The sequence below is a fragment of the Artemia sp. Qi Xiang Cuo genome, chromosome 12 (genome assembly GCF_049724085.1).
Source record: "Artemia sp. Qi Xiang Cuo chromosome 12, ASM4972408v1, whole genome shotgun sequence".
Lineage (NCBI taxonomy): Eukaryota > Metazoa > Arthropoda > Branchiopoda > Anostraca > Artemiidae > Artemia > Artemia sp. Qi Xiang Cuo.
In genome coordinates this window covers 33456847-33480460 of record NC_142805.1, presented here as the reverse complement: position 1 = coordinate 33480460, position 23614 = coordinate 33456847, and the positions used below count along the sequence as shown (strand labels likewise).

Below are 23614 nucleotides of genomic sequence, written 5' to 3'. Positions count from 1 at the left end.
AATTGCCTGGGAGATTACCATTGTTAAAAACGATAAAAAAAAACGACAAAGATAAATAAAAAAATGAAAAAAAAAAACAACAAACGAGACTGCGGCCAATGTAGAGACAAAAAAAGGCAAATGCAAAAAAATATGAACAGTTTACCTATATAAAATAAAGGGCATAATAGGTACGAGAGACAAAAGAAGACCAATAGAAAATAAGACAAGTTAAAACTAAAAAAAACAATAAAACCACCACAAAAAAAAAAAATATATATACAATTGGCGCAAACTGATCCACGGAGGGAAAAGATCTTTCATTCGTAAAAACGATCATTCAATAAAACCATCAAAAAATGAAAAAAAAATTGATTTCAGTTCCATATTATTATTTTGGTTTAGATTTTGTGCATCAAACTTAATGGCAAAATGCGAGCTACAATTTGTTTTCAAGTTTTTGAGCATTGCATTTAAATCAAATTTCGGTTTTTAAGACTTTTTGTCCAAAACTTTTCTTATGCGTTGCATCTAACACTTAATCTAACACATGGTAATGATTCTGATTTTAATTATTAATCCCATTTTCCATCTAAAAACATCATGCAAAATCTGGAGCCACAGCTTTGTACTCACATGGAGACATCAATTTCGGAGTTAGATGACTATCCTTTATCCATGTTCGAATTTGCCAAAAACAAACAAACATAATGTGCATTCTTAAACATACAAAGCAAGAATATTCCAGCACAGTATGTATTTATCTCAACTGACCGCAGTTAGTATTCGCATTGTGTTGTAGAACATGAAATAGAACTCTGATTTAGTTAGCTTCAGAATAAAGAAAATAATTCTGTAGGTATATTTCCACAATTATAATATATTCGCGAACAACGTTTACAAGGACCCAGTATTCCAGAAGTTTTCAACGTTACAATAAAGGACAGAGGTAAATGAACAGAAAAAGAATAATCCATGACAGCTTACACTAGCATGATACTTAATACCAATGGGGAGGTTAGACAATAACAAAGCCAGAACTAAATACCATTTTGTACAAAATAATAAGAACATGGAGATGATAGATCATCAGAAAGCAAGTTTAGCACAATTTTCACGTGTTCAGGATAACAATGCAGGGTCATAGTCCCCTTATATTCCCTCAAGTAATATCCTTTTTTTAAGCAGAAAATACACAATTTACAAAAGAAAAACAAAATAACCCTACCATAACGACTGCTTTTAGCATTCCAGGAATTGAACGCAAATACTCTTTATCAAATCTCAGAGAGGTATTAACGGCAGTTGACTGAGTAGTAGTGGTAGTTGTTGTTCCTCCACCCACATAGGGACCAGCACCAAACTGACCTTCCATTTTATTTCTGAAAATAAAAAAAGCAATAAATATGGCAAAAGAACAGGTCTTATCACATCCTGACAAAACTTTTAAAGGCATTTCATACAACTCAAGAATGAAAAGGTCTCAAACTAAATTAGTTGTTCAAAGTCTTGTTCCCTCGTTCATCAAGTTTTTTAATTCTGTACCCACTCGTCGATAATTGTATATATTTATTTTCTTTAGTTCATTATTCTTTTATTCTTTTTATTCGTTTGACTCTGTTTAGTTTGAACTTATGATATTTAAAATCAATTTATAATTTTGCATGACAATGGCTATGGCCGTGATTTTCATATGTTTTATATATTTAGTGCCTTATTATGATAAGAACTGCTGCTGATCGGCATGACGTTTGAAAATAAAATCGTTATTTATTTAAATCAAATTAACTAATATAAACTGAATTACACCAATAAGAGAAGGGCATGAAAAGCCCCCTCAACCTGAGATGATCAACCAGATAAAGCATGTAATATAAGAAGAAAAATGACGCTTCTCTAGAACAAAGTTTTCAAAGCCTTTTCCCAAAATTTTTTGGAGCCATATGTCTCCAATATTTTTTTGTTTCTTTTTAGGCCTTATGATATAGAATGAGTGGTCATAAAAACTTGGTAGAGGGCATGTTTCATTGTCAATTATAAGTTCTACTGCCCTTTTAAGAGTTGAAACCGATTGGAACACAACATAACAACCATTCAAAGCCCCCTTTCCCAGCATCACATGGCATCAAATCAAACTTTCAAGATGGCCATTTTGATTCAAAATAACAGAAAGGTCCAACAAATCTGCTTGACTTGCTGCCATAATAATAATATATTGCCCATATAAAATAGAGGCTTTATAGATATGCTTTAATGTCAACATGTCACATGTTCTTACTGAAATTAGTCATACAAGAGTATTCAATCTGGATTATTAGAGGGCCCAAAGTGAGGCCCATAGAATAACACTCATCTAGCTCCTTCAGGTCCCAGCATTGTCAATATGTACAGTGCCTCTCTCGACTTACTATATATTCTATCTCTGATTCCCTTTTATCAAAGTGCATAAGCTCTGTCTCCTACACACTTGGGTCAACATCATAAACAATTTGTATCTGAACTTAACAGTACATACTCTTATGCTCTGTAAGACTATTCTACCCTCTTTGGGAAACAAGGTTTACACTCTGCCTCCAATAATCTTTGGTAAACAGTACAGACAACATGTCACACGTTTGATTTATATGGGACACGTACATCAATAAGAGAAAACATGGAGCAAAAAAAAGAAGAAATTCACAGTCAATAAAACAAGAAAAAATGCAAACATTTCAGTCTAGACCTCCACTCAGCTGTCCTCAGTGGAAAAAGAATAAAAATTACATGACTGAAAAAGGTTTTAGGTCCACCTCAGGAGCCATTAATCAGAGGCAATGCTATAGCGTTGCCTATAATAAAGGGCATACAACTTCAATATTGTGTTTATTTTTCTTATTCATATGGAAGGAGTGGTCGTATAAACTTTGGAGGGGGCTCATTTGATTGGAAATCGGAAGTTCTAGTGCCCTTTTTTAGATTCAAAAGTGCTTGGAGGGCTACTAGGCTCCTCCAAGCCCTCTTTTCCCTAAATACATCTAATTGAAATTTTGAGATAGCCATTTTGTAAAAAAAAATAGTCCAACTATTATATAACAATGACTCGGGGTCATCACATCCCCCCCCCCCAAAAAAAAGCACAGGGGCAAGGTTTGAAAGTTATTCCCAGGGGCTTATAAGGTTTTTATTGAAGGGATGGTATTATAAACTTTGGAGGAGGTTCATGTTATTGGAAATTGAAAGTTCAAGTTCTCTTTCTAAGATTCAAAAGTTATTGGAGGACAACTAGCCCCTCCCCAGTCATTTTTTTTTCTCAAATGCATCCAATCAAAACTTTGAAATAGCCATTTTGTTCAGAATAGTCCAAAGACTATATAACAATGCCTCCAGGGTTAACACAACCCCACATAGCCAAGGCAAGTGTTGTAAACGCTCTGAAGCCATATAAAGTTTTTATGAAAGGGGTGGTTTTGTTGACTTTGGAGGAGGCTCATTTGATTAGAAATAGAAAGTTCAAGTCCCCTTTTTGAGAGTCAAAAGTGATTGGAGGGCAACTAGTCCTCCGTGTCCTCTTTTCCCCAGATTCAACCAATCCAAATTTTGAGATAGCTGTTTTGTTCAAAATAGTCCAAAGGTCACACAGCAATACTTCCAGGGTTGAAATAACCCCAGGGCCTGGGGGCAAGGGTTGTAAGTTATGCCTGAGGGCAAATAAGGTTTTTTAAGGAAGAGGTGATTGTATAAATTTTGGAAAAGGCTCATTTGATTGGAAATTGGAAGTTCTAGGTCCCTTTTAAAGAGTCAAAACTGATCAGAGGGAAATCAGCCTTTCCCCCTTGCACCCTTTTTTCCCAAATGGATCTGATCAAAATTTCGAGACAGCCATTTTGTTAAAAATAGTCCAAAGGCAAAATAACAATGCCTCCAGAGTCTACAACCCCACTGACCCTGGGGCAATTGCTATAGGTTATGCTAGTTGCCCATTGTTAACATCTAAGGTTTTTATAGAAGGGGTGGTTGTATAAAATTTGGTGGAGACTCATTTGATTTGAAATTGAAAGTTCTAGTTCCTTTATCAAGAATTAAAAGTGATTGGAAGTCAACCAGCACCCTCTAAAACCTTTTCCCCCAAATAGATCTGATAAAAAATTTGAGATAGCAATTTTGCTCAAAATAGCCCAAAGGCAAAATAACTAAACCTCCAGGGTTGACATCTCCCCCTGCCCCCAAAGCAAGGATTATAAGTTATGGTAGTTGCTCATTGTTAATATATAATGTTTTTATGGAAGGGGTGGTCATATAAACTTTGGAGGGGATTCAATCAATTCGAAATTGAAATAGCCCCTCCAAAGTTAGTAAAGCCTTATAGCCACCTCCATAATGAAATTTTTTAAAATTCTGCAAATGCCAAACTAATATAAATCCAAGGCTGAACCCCCATCCCATCCCCTGGCGCAAGGGCTGTAAGTTACGCAAGTTGTTTATTATTAACATATAAGGTTTTTATAGAAAGGGTGGTTGTATAAGCTTTAATTGGAAATCATAAGTATTAGTGCCCTTGTTAAGAGTCAAAAGTGATCAAAAGACAACCAGTCCCCCCATGCCCTTTTTTCCCCAAATGCATCAGATCAAATTTTACTGATAGCCACTTTGTTCACAAAAGTTCAAAGATCAAATAACTATGCTTCTGGGGTTGACACACTATCTAGGCTGTAGTAAAAGAGCCTTCAACTATCAAAAGATTCTTACCAAATATGAAAGAGTTAAATGCAAAAAAAGCAATTTCAAACTTAAAATGTTGAAAGTTTTCACTCCAAAAGCAATATTCCTCTTTTAGTTCATAAAATACTATCTAAATAATATGTTTAATAGCAAGAAAGTAAAATAACAATATTTTTTATCATTTAAAAGATATACATATGCTAATTTGTGGGTTATGCCACCTGTGATTCTCTCCTCTGTTGCTATAGCTAACCCTTATATAGCCTAATTGCATAGGCTATTCAAATGTTGTTCTTAAACTATTCTTTAGATATTGTTAGGCTTGCCACTTGTCTGAAACTGAGTTTACCTATTGTCTAGTATGTGGCCATATTGTTTACCAATGTCAATACAAAACCTATTTTGGCCATAGTATACACATAATTCATTGCCTTAATTTAGTAGCCTAGTTACATGAAAGGATATTGAACAAGCAAATGGAAAGGAAAGATGAAAAGAAAGTGCCAAAATAAGCTGAGAAACCACACCAGAAAGATAGTTAAAGAACATGAAGATTACTGCTGAATCAAAAACAAATCCAAAAAGGTTTTGACATTATGTCTCCTCTGCAAACCCCTCAAGGCGGTGCATCCCTCACCTTAACAAAGTGGAAAACACTAAGGTTACTAATCCTAAATGCATTGCTGATATGCTGAATGATAGCTTTGCCACAAATTTCTCTACCAAGTCATTACCCAATCTACCACTTGCAATACCATCATCCTTGATTCTTACATCTATGCCTCTTCATGTTATAACCACTGAAAATGTCCTCAAAAGGAGCAAAAATCTTTATGAGAATAAAGCTGCTGGGTCAGATAATAATTCACAACAATGACTCTAAGTAACTGCCAAAATTTTAATAGAACCTATTGCTAAGATATTCCAAAAAACCTAAACACCAAAAGTCCTCCCTAGTGACTGGAATCTTTCCCATATCAAGCCCATTTTTATGAAGGGAGAAAAGGTCCTAGCAAGCAACTACCAGCCCATCAGCCTTACTTCTGTACTGTGCAAGGTTCTGGAAGGTATATTAAATGATTAGTTGGTCAATCATCTATATAATAATCAGTTACTCAGAAAAAGTCAGCTTGGATTTTCAGTCAACAAAGGTCACCCCATTGAACTAACCTCATTGAGTCTTATGATATTATCATTAAACTCCTTGACATAGACCTTCCTGTGGACATCATCCTTCTAGATCAAGCAAAAGCTTTCGACAAGGTGCAACACAGCCTCCTTTTATTTAAGCTAAATGCTTATGGAATCCATGCATAGCTTATAGGCTGGATTAAGACATTCTTAGCAAATAGAATACAGAAGGTTCTTATAAATACCGAAAATGGTACCATCTTCCCTGAGTCAGCTGTAGTTCTTAGTGGTGTCCTGCAATGAACCATCTTGGGGCCTACACTGTTTATTGTGTATGCCAATCACTGTCCAACAAATCTGAAGAATCCTCTGATAATATATGCTAATGACCATAAACTACTAGGGCTAGCCAGATGTAATGAAGAACCCTCAGCCATTTAGAAAGACCTCAACACAGGGGCAAACCCAGCAATAAATTTCGGAGGGGGATGGATATTTTGACAGAGAGATGGTAGTAATGTCTAAGATAATTTCGGAGACCACACTGCCTTTCCATGACGATAAAATAAAAGTTCAAAATAGGGATAAATCCTTTTTAATAGACAGTGTATAGAAATTCACAAAAATACCAGATATTTTGGTCACATATACAGTGACCAAAATATCTGGTATTTTTTGTGAATTTCTATACACTGTCTATTAAAAGGGATTTTATCCCTATTTTAAACTTTTATTTTACTGGTTAAAAAAGATAATTAAAGTTTTTAGAATATAAGGAACATTCTTTATTGAGACAACACTGTGAATATGTAATTATAAAATAAAACCAAGCCCCCTTTTTTGTTGTGGGCTAGTTTCTCCAAAACGTATGCTGCATTTACTGGAACAACCCTGTGTATGGATACTAAGGCCAATCCATTAATGCCTTTCCTGACCCGAGGCACTCCTGGTATAAGATTTCACTCTTCTCAGGGTAGAACAAGAACGCTCGCACGTAGACGTAGTGACGGGAATTGTTGCACCAATCTTCAAATATTGATAAGGAAAATGTTCTTATCGCATTTTTTTAAGCACGTTAGGAGACATTTTTGTGTCATGTTTCTCGAATGCATCCATATTGTTTTCCACAGAACTAATTCAGCTTACAATTTTTCCCTATAGCTGTCTGCATCAAGATACCAAAAATTAGTCAGAGTATCTGATATATCCTTTGTTTTTTTCTTTGTCGAGGGAAATACAGATCTGAACAAATAGGTACTACAGTGACTCCAGCGACTTTCTATGGCTAAGGAGTCTTTGATGCAGCTGCTGCAGAAAGCAGTCCATAAATGGGATAAACACAGAAAGTCGGTAATACGTTTTAAGACCCTTTTACGCAGTTGCGTAATTATTCCTATAAGTTTGTTTAGGAGCTCATCTGGGCATTCCAATGCTGATTTCAGCATCTTGACCCATTTCAGTCCCTTCAGAAAAAGAGGATGAAACATAGCTTCACTCCTCTCTCTCATATCTCTAACTTTGCTTTTAAGACCATCAACATGTTTGAGAAAGAATGCGACATCTATACTTTTTGATTGCAAAATATTGTCAACAAATTGTGTGACAGACTAAAAACTTTACTAACAATAACCATAGCTGCAACAAAACTGCATCTCTCAAGAGCAGATAGCGAAGAATAAGTTTTGCTTGAAGATTCAGAGTCTGAATCAGGATGTTCTTGAATTTCCCTCGTAGCCTTATAGATAATAATGGACATCTCTAAACGAAATGATTGCTTTTAAGTGCCCCTCCCATATAGTCTCACAAAATTTTTTCAATCTTACTCATTTTGTCCCTGTGATAAGATTACTTTCTTGAACAATTTGTCTGAAAATTGCAGGACATTTAGATGAAATTCTAAATAAATTAATTACTTCTTTCAAAATTCCGTAGAAAATTTATTATAACAAGTATGTTGTACGAATGACACAGGGAAAGAATGACTTGCACAGTGAACATAGACTGCATGGGGAAAACTTTCATAGAGTATAGCAGCACAACCTTGAAACCGACCGCTCATAGATGAAGCTCCATTATAACCTTGCTCCCTTCAGTATTTTAATTTTTTCCCATTCCAACTAAGGTTTGTATCAACCAACCAAGGTCTGCTATCAACCAGCTGTTTCTTTTTGAAAAAGTCTATAATTGTTTATTTCTGTTGTGAAATGATGGATGACTGTTATTTAATGATGGATATTGTTTTTGTTATTGTTATTTATGGAAATAAATGGAAATAAATGGAACTTGAACTTGACTAAATAACAAATGTTCTATATGTTCTAAATAACAAATAAGTTCTATATAAAAACTGAAAAAGCCCACACGTGACTTAAATGCAGTTCAACAATCTTAGAGACTGAGGTTATAATAGCATGTGGCTTACTTGGCAGCAGCCTGGTTCCCAACTGCATTTTCACAAAACAAAAATTCTTGTGTGGAGATTGTCACACATTACCCACTTGTTGTGCATGCAGTTCTCTACATCAATGGGATTAAAATCCATAATGAATATGCTTAGCTTTTAAGACAGTTGTGTTTTAAATTTATTTTATAAAATGAATAAATAATTCAGTTTTTATCCTCATCACAATAAGATTTACAGCATACATTATCCTTTTTTATTACACAAGATCTATAAGGACGTTGACCCTACAAGACAAATTTCCCAAATTTAGGGGGGTATCTCCATTATCCCCCCCCCCCGGGGTTCACCCCTCTTTCCCACCCTCAACACACTTTCAAGATGGTTCAAAAACGGGGGCCTGCAGTTCACCACATCCAAATGTAAAGTTCTTCATCTTGTTAAACAAAAAACTAACCAATCATATACCATTAGAACAGCCAACTTGGTGTGGTAACTAAAGAAAAAGGATAGGCATTATTGTTGAGCTTAAGTTCCATAGACATACATGAAGTCAAGGCGCAAAAGCAAACTGGGCCATTGGACTCATTAAGAGAACATTCACCACCAGGAAGCCATGTATGGTAGGCAAACTCTAGAAGGCATTATAACTTACAGGATAACTATAAGGCATTATTCTGCCCTCATTTACAGCTTAATATTACTTTGGCATATCCCCAGTACATGATGGATGCTAAAGCATTTAATGTTCAGCACCAAGCTACCAAGCTCGTTCCACACCTACAAGAAAAAACCTTATAAGGATTGCCTTAGATCCCTAAAACTCCCTGCACTGGTATACAGAAGAAAAAGAGGAAATGTCATCATGACTTGTAAGTTGCTTGAACACCCAAGTCTAAGTTCAGGTCTCTCTTCACCACTCTACAGCTCCTAAAGGGGACACAGCCAGAAACTACAGATTCCAAGAAAAAAGCAATGTGTGTGTCAGAACTTCTATGTTGTTCACTCTGTGGCACTATGAAATAGCCTCTTAGATGCCACTGTTCAAACCAGCTGAATCAAACAGCTGAATCAAACAAACTGTTCAAAACAGCTGAATCATTCAAGAAGGGCATTGATTTGGACTGGAAAAATGTTGAATGGAGGCTAACTTGGGATGCTGCCTAACCTTGATGAAGTTCACACCCCAAGTGAGTCTCTACAGGAGGCTCAATACCACCTATCTTGCTGGTCAGTGTGATTTAAGGTAATTTAAGATACTTCAAATTCAAAACTGTACTAAACTTCACCCAATAGTGGGTCTAAAATATCAAAATTTACAAATGGTGGGTATACCAAGGCAGCTGTTTCAAGTTATACTGGTCCCTAAGCAGCTGGAGGATTATGTCCAACATTAAAGTTTACTATCAACAGTAATTCAGGCATAAGCCCAGAATTGGGCCTATTGAGAAAGAAACATATTAAGAAACCATTAGTTATTTCATGTTCTGGGACTCGCATTGTTTCTTCTTTATATAAATGATATGATTCCTGAAGTCAGCAACCACTTAGCCCTTTACACTGAGGATTCAAAACTATTTGGTGAACCAACAAATCATAAATGCAATCTGACCTTGATCACATACAGGCATGGGAAAACAGGTGGCATATCTCTTTTGACATATCAAAATGTCACCATTCATTTTGGTCAGAATAATCCTCTGCACCAATACACTATGAATGATAGCTAGATATCATCCCCCATTCCTTTCTCAACTTGCACTGGTGGCAAAAACCTGGGAGTCACTATGGATAATATTCAAAAGTTCCACAAACACTCTGCACAAACTGTTTCCAAAGCAAATTCAAGCCTTGGAATTATTAAAAGAACACTTACTAGTCAATCTTCTTGAAGCTATACATGGGGATTGTGAGACCAGTTCTTGACTTAGTAACCTGCCTTGCTGGTTCTTTTTACAAAGGTAACATGCAGTTGATTGAAGGTATATAAAGGAGGGCCACCAAGTGCATCTCTGGAATGGCAAGAAATCGTACAGTGAAAGGCTATCTAACCTAAAAATCCCATCTTTGACCTTCCATTGCAAACACAGTGACATGCTACTAACATATAAATTTGTAAATCAACCCCAAAATAAGCTCTTTACTCAGTTACCCAACAAAAGACAAGCACAAGGTCATTCTAAGAAGCTTCATAAGCCCAGAGTTAACTGTAGAATTAGACAAGACTTTTTTTAGCCAAAGGTTCATCAATGATTGGAACTGTTTAAGCAAGGAGACAGTGTCTTCAACATGAGCCAAAGTTTTTAAAAGGAGACTAAAAAAAGAATGGGAAACCAAACCTACAAGAAACAACTGGGGCTGCCCATCATCTGTGTTGTATCTCATAAATAGTGATTAATATGCATGTCTATATAAAAGAGTTGGGCAAGGATGCTGATGCTGCTTATCATACCCAACCAACTTGCATACTCTATGTTGTGTGGTGGTGCCTCCTCTAAACTGCAGAAGAATGGTCTCCTTAATCATACCTATCTGTGGTCACTGTCAATAAGTGGGCATAAATTGCATATATCCTAGCACACTCTTAGTTAGAAGGCACATCACTGGGCTGCAAACACAGTCACAACCTTATTTTTTATATATTTTGTGCAAAGTGTTTTAACAGCTATCTCAACATTGGAGCCAAACAGATCTAACATTGGACCTTATTTCACTCCAAAATGCAAATTATGCTTCTTAGAATGACCTTGTGCTTGTCTTTTGTTGGGTAACTGAGAAAAGAGCTTATTTTGGGGTTGATTTACAAATTTATATGTGAGTAGCATGTCACTGTGTTTGCAATGGAAGGTCAAAGATGGAATTTTTAGGTTAGATAGCCTTTCACTGTACGATTTCTTGCCATTCCAGAGATGCACTTGGTGGCCCTCCTTTATATACCTTCAATCAACTGCATGTTACCTTTGTAAAAAGAGCCAGCAAGGCGGGTTACTAAGTCAAGAAGTGGTCTCACAATTTAAGGTAATTTGAGGTATAATATACAGAAAAGTTGTAGTTAATCTATTTTGAAGGTACTTTGGTAAATATGCAGTTTTCAACATAATTTAACCTGGATTAAAGTGAACACTACTTGATGCCCTTTTTATGCTCTTTTGTAATTCAATTATTGTTTGGGGGGATTACATTTTGAGCCCTTAAAGGGCCCTAAACAGCCCATAGTAGACAAAACTTTAAAAATATGTTTCCAAAAAAAAACTGGCTAGTGAGAAAAAATTATCATTTGTAGCTGATCCAGGAATGGTAATTATTATTTTCATTGTCTTGAAATATTAATATTACTATGAAAACAATTTTGCTGGAATTTGGACAGTTATCACAAGAAACATATTATTAAACTTTTGGTTTGCCTCCTATGGAATGTCTTAGCTTTTGGGGCCCTGTTAAGGGCTCAAAATGTAATTTCCCTCTGAAGCAATTATTGAATTATGAAAGAGCATAAAAAGGCATAAAGTTATCTCACCACTCTGGTTTTCAAAAAGCCATATAAGTTGTTTATTTTTGACATCATTGAGGTCCCAGGTGCTCAGTTCTGAGACAGTCTAAGTTGTATTTCCTTTTCATAGAAAGACTTATGTATTTCCAAAATTTACAGTAAAGGAATGGCTGAACTTGACAAAACTCAGCTTCAGGCATAGATACCAAAAACCAAATTTGCATCTAAATAGAATAAAGTCATTTTCTTTTATCATCTAATTTATTTTTTTTATTTCGTTTTTAAATGGAGTCGTTTATTTTTAATATAGTTTATAGGGACTGGATTGGTAGCAATTCATGCTTTAAAAACCTCAGATCTAACTCTACTTTTTATGAAATCATTTAAGTTGTTTATTTTGACCTTCTGCAGTTCTTTGGCACTCAATTCAGTCAGAGACAGTCCACATTGAATTTTCCTTCTCCTGAAAAGACTTTGGGATTTTCTGACTTCTCAGTAGAGAAATGGTTGATTTTAGCACTATTTAGCTTTGTAATTTTATTTTTAGCAATTTTGGATTTAAACGGAGTCATTTGAATTAAACCAGGTTTAAAGGGAATGGACTGGTATATTAGCAACTTGCCTTAAAATCTGTTTATGTTCGCATTTGATTTATTTCTGTTTGATGGTTCAATAGGTTCGGAATATTCAACTGAAGCATGAAAAGATCATATGAACAGACAAAAAGCAAGAGACAAGGTTACATACATGGAGTGTCAGTCAAACTTTGACTATGTGTAGAAAAGAAGGCAAGAAATTTCTAAGCACAATGGAAAAGTAATTAGAGTTCAAAGAAGAGAAGCCCAAGAAACCCCTTCAAGGCAAGTGCATACAGGACAATGAAAAAAAATCGATTACAATACAAGATTAAGACAGAAACATTACTTGTGCTGCGTTTTCAGGCACCAGGTTCCAACAAGGTTAAAACCCAGTTCTGTACCAGTCGTTTTCAGAAGTCTGGGTTCTACACGAGTCTGCTATCAACCGTTTTATGCCATCATGTTCAAACCCAGGTTTCTCAAATCTGGAACCTGCTTTAGTACCAAGTTCAAACATGGGGTTCATAGTAATTGGCGTTAAATTTAAAAATCAACTACAAACCCAAGTTTACAGTATCCATAAATTCAATCTTTCACAATATTTCCAATTTATGCATCTCTTTAAGATGCAGTTGAAATGCAATAATAGAAACAGCTTACAAAATTTAAATTATCTTTATGGAAAACAGTTAAAATCAATGAAAATCTGAAGCATAGCTAACAAACAAATATCTTTGTACTTTTTTATTTATATTTTTTTCTTTTTAAACCTTAAGTTACTAGAGTCTATATTGGTTTAGAAGTTCATAATATACAATTTTTGAATTCTTGTCTTCAATCCCACCATAAGGTGTTTTCAGCAGAGCAGGTTCCAACATTGTTCTTTGGTGATAGAACCCACATTTTAAAAACGCTTGTTGCACAACATGTGTCCAATGAGACCTGCAGTGTCTGAAAACGCGGCTTTGGGAAGAACAAGTAAGAGTTGGCTGTGTACTCAGAATTTTTTTCCCCAGGACAGGAGTGCTTTTGAATACACTGGGATACCTAATTCAAGTTGGGAGGTAAGTTTTTGCCTGGAATGAAAGTATTGAGCAGTGTTAAAATTTATAATGGACAGAAATTATATAGGAAAATATTCCAAATGTTTGTCCCTGGCTCTTAATGGCAATTTTTGCTGTCATGCCATTGATCAACACAAATGATGAGAAGGGGTCAATATAGGCCAAGGTTCTTGTCAACTTTCAGCCATTTTGGTTCTTACTTCAGCCTTCTTTAAAACTAATGGTTCCAATTGCAGATATTGAGCTAGCAACAAAGTTGTTTCCAAACCAAGAAAGAACTCCAGATTCTACTGCTTTTTATGCAGATTTTGAAGTTCTGTTTCAGTTTTGCCATGTTGCTACTTGCTTCAGAGAAGTCATAGGTGAAGGAAATTGATGGCAACACCAGCTTAAGCAAGCAAATCAAATTTGCAAATTGGATGTGATGGCACCTAGTGCAGTTGCTGCTGCTGAAAGAACATTTAGCAAGCTCAAGTTTGTTAAGAATTTGCTGGGAACTGCCATTATTGATTCTAGACTAGATTCCCTCATGCTGATGGTGAATGAGAAAGACCTGACCAATGTCATTGACATTAACAAGAGTGTCCAGCAGTGGTCCACTTTGAAGAAACGTCTTTCAATATACACAAATAGCAGTTCATACATGTAGCATTATCTATTATATTTGCTTGTGTTTGCTTATGTATTACTTGTGTATGCTTTTGCTTATATTGCTTGCTTGTGCTTATTATGTGCTTATTTTATTATAGGTGCTTGGGTCTAAATTAAACTATTGAATCAAAGAATTCAACATGGTGTCAGAAGTCATGGATATAAGTCAACCTTCAATCAACTGGAACACCAATGATCTTGCTTCTAAATGGACCAAGTTCGAGAGTCATGCAACACTGATGTGCAAAGGTCCCCTTGCTGAAAAGTCAGAGAAAGTGCTATGTGGCTACCTTCTCATATGGGTTGGTAATCAAGGGCGAGAGACATTCAGCACATTTGAGCTCACAGAAGCAGATAAAGACAAATTCAAGGTGTATTTGAAAAAGTTCAGAGAGTATGCAGCCCCAAAGAAAAACCAAGTGTTCTCATGCTACATCTTCAAAAAGCGAGACCAAAGAGATACTGAAAATGTTGAGAAATACATAACAGAACTAAAAATTCTAGTCAAACCAGCTGGATATACTAATGAAAGTGAGAGGGTGAGAGACAAAATAGTATGTGGAGTGACAAATCCTAGGCTGTGTGAGAAACTCTTGGGAATTGGTGACACTCTTACACTTACCCAAGCTGTCACAATTTGTCATGCACATGAATCGACCCAAGCGCAACTCAAAACATTTGAACAGAAAGAAATCAAGCAAGAAGTGGATGTCATTTCAAAAAGCAAATACTATCCGCCTCATAAGAAAGCAGAGTGCTACTTCTGTGTTGGCACATACTCTCCCCAACACATATGCCCTGCTAAAGGAAAAACATGTTCAAAGTGCAAAAAGAGTAACCACTTTGCCAAAGTCTGCAGAAGCAAGGCAGTGAATGCTGTTGGCAATGGTGCAACAGAGAGCCTTAGTTTCACTAGTGAATTGCGAAATCAGGAAGAAACCGAGGTATTTCTATATACAATTGGAAAAGACTCCAGCAGTGATGAAGTCTTTGCAGAAATATCTGTCAGTAGAGAGCTGAAGATCAAATTTAAGGTTGACACTGGTGCTCAGGTCAACATACTCCCATTGCAATACTTAAGTAAACTGTCAGAAAAGCCAAAGCTATCCAAAGCCACTCAACGACTCACCAGCTATTGTGGGTCAGCCATACCCTACCTTGGGGTATGCAGCCTGTCATGAAGCTACAAAAATGGACCTATACAATCACATGTATTCTACATAGTCAAATCAAATACCACACCCATACTTGGCCTCAAAACAAGCAAAGACCTGAACCTGATCAAGCTTGTTCTGAACATTGAACAGTCCCCAGAAGCTGAAAATGTTAATATGTTTAAGGGCATAGGGAAAGTTGAAACAGAATGTAAGATACGTTTGAAGGACACTGCAACCCCAACTATACACCCATCTGTAACAGCAAAACTAGCAATACAAGAAACTCTTAAAAGCTAACAAGATAAACTATAATCCTTTGACCTCATTGAAAAGGCCTGCGAACCAACAGATTGGGCGAATACCAGGGTAATGGTTGATAAAAAGGATGGAACTGTCAGATTATCTATTAATCCTATGGACCTTAATAAAGCCATAAAATGTCCACACTACCCTATCCCAACCTTTGAGGATGCTGTTGCCGAGATAGATGGAGCAGTTATTTTCAGCAAGTTAGACGCTCGCTCAGGCTATTGCATACTACCACTCTTTACTCGATCTTCATACCTAATAACTTTCAGCACAATATTTGGACGCTATAGATGGAAGAGATATCCCTTTGGCCTTGTGTTGGCACAAGATGAGTTCCACAGGAAAATGGAAGAAGCATTTGAAGGTCTTAAAGGCATCAGAATACTTGTGGATGATATCTTAGTATACAGAAAATCCAGTAAAGAGCATGACAAAAGGCTTACTGCAGTTCTCAACAGAGCTAAAGAAACCGGAATTTGATTCAACAAATGCAAATTTGCAAAAGATCAGGTCAAATACTTTGGACATATCATCAGCAAAGAAGGAATAAAGCCTGATCCTGAAAAAATAAAAGCAATAAGGGATATGCCGAATCCCAAGTCAAAAGAGGAGCTACAGACGTTACTCGGAATGTTGAATTTTCTATCAAAATGCATACCTGATCTATCTTCAAAGAACAAGCCATTGAGAGACCTGACAAAAGCCACAGAATTCAAGTGGGAAGCTGTCCACAAATCATTGATGGAAGAAATAAAAAAGTCCATATCAGACAGCTTATCTTTTTTTGAACATGATTGCAAAACACTGAACCTTAAGGTCGACGCATCGAAACACGGGCTGGGAGCTGAACTATCCTTGAAAGGTAAAATATTTGGTTTTGCTTCACGGGCGCTAAGCAAGACAGGCAGAACTGTTCACAGATGGAAAAAAAGCTGTATGCCATCGTTTTTGGATGCAAACACTTCCACCACTACATCTATGGTTGCAAAGTCTTTGTTACAACTGACCATTACCCACTAAAGACTATCCTGACATGCCCACTCCATGATGCACCCACCCAGCTCCAGCAAATGATGATACAGATTCAGCCCTACAACTTAGACGTCCAATACAGCCCTGGAGCAGAAATACCAATACCTGATGCACTTTCACGTCTTCACTTACCTGACAGGGACACTCAATTACAGAACGACATCAAAGTTTATGTCCATACAGTGATGAAATCCTTACCAGTGAGCAACTCTAAACTTGAGGAAATCCAGCATGAGACACTCCAAGATGCCCAACTAGCAACACTTGCATCCCTTGTACGTGATGGTTGGCCGTCAAAACGTCAGTCTTGCCCAATGGAAATTTTGGCCTTCTGGAATATCCAGCACAAACTGAGTGTCCACAATGGTCTGCTATTGAAAGGCCAGCAGATCATCATACCTCACATGCTGAGAATCAACATTCTACACCAACTCCACCATGCTCACCTGGGAATAGACAAAACTAAAATGCACAGAAGAATGATTGTATACTGGCCAAAGATGAATGCTGATATAGAGAGGTTTGTCCAGAATTGTGAAATATGTTTGAAGTTTGCTGCCAACAACCAGAAGGAACTGCTAAGAAGCAGCCAGATACCATCAATCCCATGGCAACACCTCAGTATTGACCTATTTGGGTGGAACAGAGCATGCTACCTCATAATCAGTGATTATTATAGTAGGTTTTTTGAAGTTGAAAAATTGCCAAGCCAAACTTTGTCCACCATTATAGAAAAAATGAAAACCATTTTTTCACATTTTGGGATTCCCCAGCTCATATCCTCTGACAACGGTCCACAACTCTTCTCCCAGGAATTCAAAGATTTTGCTCAGTCCTGGGGAATCAGCTTGAAAACATCTAGCCCCATATACCCAAGATCCAATGGGCTTGTAGAAAAGTCGGTTCAAATCTACAAGAAAATACTCACTAAAGCAAAAGAAGCTGGAAGGTGGAACCTACTGCAGAGGTCAGTGTGATAACTATGAGTAGTGGGAGAGGTAATGTATGAAAGTGGCTGGAACAGACAGATCATATCTATTACATGAAAGAGGATTTAGGGTAAAAACCTTAGGTACTTGGACAGTTTGTGATCTTGGACAAATGTTTTGACTAAAATGTATCTTCCCTAAACAAGGACAGCAGGTTCTTAATCTTGGATCAGATGCAGATAGTTGGGATTGGCTGACTACAATCTTATAGCCAAGTCTATTTAAGTATGATTACTCTTTTTCACAACACATGTCAGGAATTGAATCTGTCCACAATTGAGATGCTTCTATTTTAAGATCCTTTGCTCAAGATTAGGCAATAGCCTATTTTCTAGGATTAGACTCAAGCTAAAAATTTGCAATTACAATTAGGCCTCAATTATTAACTGTCTGTGCATTTAAAACAGTTACCATTGTGTATGGGTAAAATATTCAACCTAATGAAACACATATTAAAAAAATTAAGACACATCTAGTAGAGAAAAATTAATTTTCCAGGTGGTATAATAGACATAACTATTGAGATGATGATTAGGGACACCTGCATTTGTAGTTTCTTTCTTATTCATTTCTGTCAATGTCTGAAATAGGTCCTCATCCTGTAATTAGACACTTCCCAGTCTACTCCTAGTTATTACCCCTCCTGTGGTTTTATGACAAATATAGAAACACATTAATTGTCCTCAATGTTAAATTCAGAGTTTAACAGTTAGGAACTTAAGAATTTTCAGAACCTACCATTTCAAGTAATGCTGCTATGCCACAGAATCAAAACCTCAGTATTTATAAACACCTGCCTAGGGCAAGGACTCTGTGTCTGTTTGAAAGGCAACTGTCAATTCAATGGATGTGCTACAAGAACAAGTGTTGAATAAAACTCACCCTGGAAGCACAAAGAATTCTTGCAAACTATTTGTGTGCATACTTGTTTGTTTAATTTTGAAAACTGGACTTGATTTCTAAGCAGGAAAATCAAAATTCTTAACCACACAAGAAAAGGTCCAATGTTGCAGTTGCACAATAGAGAACTGACTCAAATCAATTCAAACTCAGTGAAATGCTGCCACCTTGGCAGGCAGCAGCATTACAACACTGGTGGTAGTCATCCATGCGCCTCAATGCATGTGTGAGCATGGTGCCAGGGTCTAAATACAATATTGGAAGTGCAGATTAGACCAGGTAAGCCCCCCCCCCCTAAAAATCAGCTTATGGGCACCCATTGTTGAAATTAGAGGGTCTCACTCCCCTGACCTGGATTTTTCAAGCCATCCCTGGTTACCAGTAGATGTACTATACTCTCCATCTCCCCTAATTAGCAAATATATAGCCTAGCCAACATTATAGGCTACAGTCTATTTCCCATGTGTTTTTTAATGTCTTGATTTTGTCAGTGTTGACTCAATTTATAGGTCAGGCAGCCAGTAAATGTTGAGCAGTTGATAAATCCAAACAAGAGTGATACATGGCAAAATGTATGGGGAATAGGCTAATTTGGGCTATATATTTGTACATCAAGGAAAGTGGGGGGTATAGGGGGTTAGGTGTAGTGGAAATACCTTCCAAATGAGTTAAATACAATTTTTCTACATATTATGAAGTAGGCCTAAGACTTGGGTAAATTTTTACCAAATCATATTATTGAGTTTCAAATAAAGTGAATATACCATTTGATGCCTTTTTTTCTGCTGATTACAAATATAAAAATCATTTTTATTGTAAATGAATTTTAAACCCCCCCCCCCCCCTATATATGCTGATTCAGGGTATATATTTCTACATTTGGGGGGTTGGGGGCAAATTTTATTTCTGATGTAAATGGGAGGTAAGTTTAAACTTTACCCCCACCCCCCCCCCCTAATGTAGAAATATATAACCTGAATTGGCATATATAGGGGGGGGGCTACAATTCATTTCTAATAGAAATGATTATTATATTTGTAATCAGCATAAAAAAAAACACATCAAATCGTGTATTCACTTTATTCCTAACTCAATAATATGATTTGGTAAAAATTTACCAAGACTTTTTTTATTAGACAACAATGTCACCTTCTCAATGGCCATAATTCTAAGCTTAGCCTATAGGCCTAGGCCTACTGTTACTTGTATTAACTTTTCTCTAGGCTAAATATCCCTAAACTGAGAGTTTAGGCTAGTTTTAACTATCAATAAAGAATCACTTTGCACTGAGCTACCCTAACTAAAGGAAATAGCCTACTAGCCTAGTATAGCCTGCTATCTATGCCTAGCCTACTGAGAAACACCAAGTTATGGAAGTCAGACAAGATGCAGAGAAAGTCACTCTTGGGGTGTACTTACATTAGAAGATTCTGAAAAAAGAAGGTGAAGTCCTAAAAAGATCAGACTTTTGACAAATTCTCGACAGATGATAGATAAATCAACCTCAATGAATCATCATTTTTCTTCTACTTCTTTTAAATATATAAGTCTCTAATAGTGAACTGTCGCCAATGAAATATTAGGCATGGCCGCTTAAGGGCTGGGCACACGTAGCTGATTTCGGGAACTGAATTCCAAATCAGCGCCGATTTTAAACGAAATCGGCGTCGATCTGAGCTTGAAAAGTTTTCTACGTTTCGGTGCCGATTTACAACATCAGCGTTGATTTTCATCATGATCATTACACAAAAAAATAGGGCTACAAATAAATAGTCAGCCAGAGGCATCTGTGGAGAAAGACCCCACAACTGAGCTCAGAACTAAACTGAGAACTAAGCTGAGATCAATCAAGCAACTATTAATAAATTCCAGTTGACTATTTGTGTCCATGATTTTTTTGTTTTGAAAATTATACGCAATAGATTTTTCTTTCAACAAAATTTTCTTACCGCTATCGTTTGTCCACTTATACTGAAATCAGTTCCCGAGATCAGCTACGTGTACCTAGCCCTTTACTGATAAATTGCTCTGAGCCAATAATTTAGGGAAAAAACAAAATATTGGATCCAATTTAAATTTTTACGACACTTGAACATCTAGTCTAAGTGTCTAATCAGGAAATTATCCTCCAGACTGAGGATTTAAATCTTTTTAGCTTCTTATCAATTGCTTAAATTCTAACCGAACTGGGATTTATCTCGCTTTTTTGCGGACTCAGTCCACGGAAAGGCTACAAAACCCCTACAACTTAGAGTTAGCTCGCTTTCGCATCAATCCATTCACAGCATTCGGAACTTTGTATCTGTGCTTAGTTTGCTTTTCATCAAGTCAGTCCATAGCAATTCAGGGAAGTTTTACATCTTGGACTTGGTTTATTTTTGCACAGAGTCAGGAATCAGCTGTTTTTTTTATACCAGTTAGAAATTAGTTTGTTTACTTTAATTCAGTCCGCAGCTAAATTGCTAAAAGGTGCGAATACGCTCGCTTATGCTATGAAATTCTTGATTCGGGTCAGTCTTCTTCTTCTATTTCACACAGGCAGGCTTTTCAGTTGATACTATTTAGCCCTTTTCCTTTTGCTTCACTTTGTGGGCTACAGAGCTACTGGCTTGGTTGCCTTTTATTTATTAGATATCCTCAGATATCTTTCAGTAGGTCTTTTGACTCAAGGAGTTCAAATATAAGATGATAGATATCGATTTCTGTGCTCTGTGTGCAGGTATAGTTAGCTAGGTTCTCGGCTGATACTGAGATTTTGTGGTGCTTGAAGCACTTTAACAGTTTACAATGCAAGGTATGCTGTGCAGACGTCAGCGTATTACATTCAAATAGGCAGTAGTCAATTGCTTAATTTTCATTATTACAATACCTGTAAAGAGGGGACAAGGGAACTGAACCACTTGAATTAGGAAACTGATAAGAGAATGCAAAAAAAATTTAGTCCATTTGATCCAGAACAAATTCTATGATACATTTTAGAAAAATCCATTGTTGGGAAAGGGGGAAAGATTAGGATTATTCTTATTAAACATAACATCTGATAGTCTCCATCGGTAAATATCTCTAATGGGGATTGGTCTCCCACTTGGCTGGTCAATATTTATATCATTTTTTGCTATTTCATCAACCTGATGATTACCACTTATACCAGAGTGGCTAGGAATATACTGAAGATAAGTTCTTATGCCACTTGAAGCAAGATTATCGATAATACTAAGACAATGATAAGTGTCAACATCAAACTTATACTGAGAAGCTGAAGACAGCAACTCAAGGCTTGACAAAGAGTCAGAATAAACAATAATATTATTTGAATTAGCAATCAAAAGTTGGTTTTCCATAAGGTATTCTAATGCCATGATTATGGCATTTAGCTCTGCAGACATTATAGATACATTATTATACAATCTCTTACCCATTACAATGTTCAGGTGAGGAAGGAAAGCACCACTTGCTACCTTCTCATTCAGTTTGGACTCATCAACAAAAATTTTAAAATGGTTTTTATAAGTAATTATATTAAGTTCAGCGAATTTTTTCTGGACAAAAGCAATGGGGGTTAAATCTTTAGTCCACTTTGAGAAATCAGTATTTATTATGGGAATTGACCAATTCTATGGAGGGGATTGGGGGAAAGTAGGTGCAATAGACTTTACAGGTACAAGGAACTTCTTCTGAATATTGGCGTACTCATCTGTAATGCCTCAATACATAGCTGGATTTTTCAAGCAATTATGCAGAGTGTGTGAGCGATTTGATTAAATTTTTCTAAGATATTTTATAGAGAGAAAGCTACGTCTCACCCTTATTGCTGTTAATCCACTCTCAATGAGCAGAAACTTGGTGCTTGTGGGTTTCCTAAGACCAAATATGAGACGTATTATATCATTTTGAATTGTTTCAATTTTTTGCATCTAGCTCTTTGCACATGCACCATAGACGATGAGCCCATAGTCAATATGGGGTCTTATATGTGACTTATAAAATTGGAGTCAGTCCATAGAAATTATCCAGAACTTGACAGTTTCTTCTGCAAACTGGTCCATATAGCAATGCTTTGACATTTCATGTTTTTGACTTACCTTGTCGTTACAGAGAGTCGGAGCTTTCCTTTCGTTTAAAATTTCTCGTTTGTCCGAGGTATACTTTCATTGTCTATTCTTTTAACAAAAAATTAGATCCACTTGAAACCGGTGGTATGAGTATCGTGAGCCAAGGAGGAAAACATTGGACGGCTTTTAATGTATTTGGGGAAAAAGGGGCGTGGTGGGGTCTATTTACTCTAATCACTTTGACTCTTAAATTGAGTACTAGAAATTTTAATTTTCAATAGAATTAGACCCTCTAAAGTTTACACGACCACCCTTTCCCTAAAAACCTTCTATGCTATACTTTCAGAAATAAACTCGCGGTCTATACATAAATTTCGAAAGGTGCTCAAAACTTTACATCCCCACTCTTTCCCTACTTGTCAGTTCTGAAACAAATTATCGAAAAAAGGTCCTAACTTTTTTTCAAAAATCTTGTTTTTCGTCTGCTCCTCGCGCTAAAGTGCCCCCCCCCCACGCCCTTTTTCCCCAAATATATCAGATAAAAATTTTGAGATAACCATTTTGTTAAAATTAATTAAGAAAAACTTTCCGAAAAATAAGTTTTTCAAAGAAAAGTAAAGGCCCTTTTAAACTTAAGCTCAGGAAATTCAAACTCAAAACGACCAGAAATTACTATTAAAGAATAAATGAAACCCAAAACGAACAGAAATTAAATAAACAATCATAGCAAAAAACATACAACAAGCAATAATATAAATGAATAAATAGATCTTAAAGCGAGTAATGATTTGATTGAATATGAAAATGAAGCTTGAAACGACAACAAATATTTTGCTATTAAAGTATAAATGAAACTTAAAACGAACAGAAATTAAATAAAGAATCAATGCGAACAAACATACAATATATATTAATGTAAATGAATAAATAAATCTTAAAACGAGTGAAACTGAAATTGAATATGCAGATCAAGTTTGAATCGAATAAAAATAACTACCAACAAGCGTTTGGGCATCGTGTCACTGCATAAGCTTAAAATTTACTGCATCATTTGTGCTTTGCTGAAAACAATTCTTTGGAATATTCTTACTTTTATAACTTTAAGAAATCCAAAGTTAATTAAGATTTTACGGAATAAATATCAGCATATGTATATTAAATTGGCAATTCACATTTTTTTTCT

At 36.2% G+C, this 23614-nt stretch overlaps 2 protein-coding genes across 2 annotated transcripts in view; one reads left to right on the top strand and one right to left on the bottom strand.

Annotated features, from left to right (window-relative positions):
* Positions 1-19941, bottom strand: part of LOC148946039 (plasmolipin-like) — a 30251-nt gene extending 10310 nt beyond the window's left edge. Inside the window, exons 1-2 of the mRNA XM_089097989.1 lie at positions 19799-19941; positions 1208-1361 (exon numbers count right to left, since the gene is read on the bottom strand). Coding sequence (XP_088954115.1) covers positions 1208-1354 — 147 coding nt within the window. The 5' untranslated portion in view covers positions 1355-1361; positions 19799-19941. The remainder of the gene's footprint in view (positions 1-1207; positions 1362-19798) is intronic.
* On the top strand, positions 14133-15173 carry LOC148946040 (uncharacterized). The gene has a single exon (XM_089097585.1). The coding sequence runs from the start codon at positions 14133-14135 to the stop codon at positions 15171-15173; it is 1041 nt and encodes a 346-aa protein (XP_088953711.1).
* Positions 19942-23614: the final 3673 nt, after the last annotated feature.

Coding starts and splice junctions, on each gene's coding strand:
- LOC148946040 (XM_089097585.1), top strand. CDS start 14,133: ATGGTGTCAGAAGTCATGGATATAAGTCAACCTTCAATCAACTGGAAC.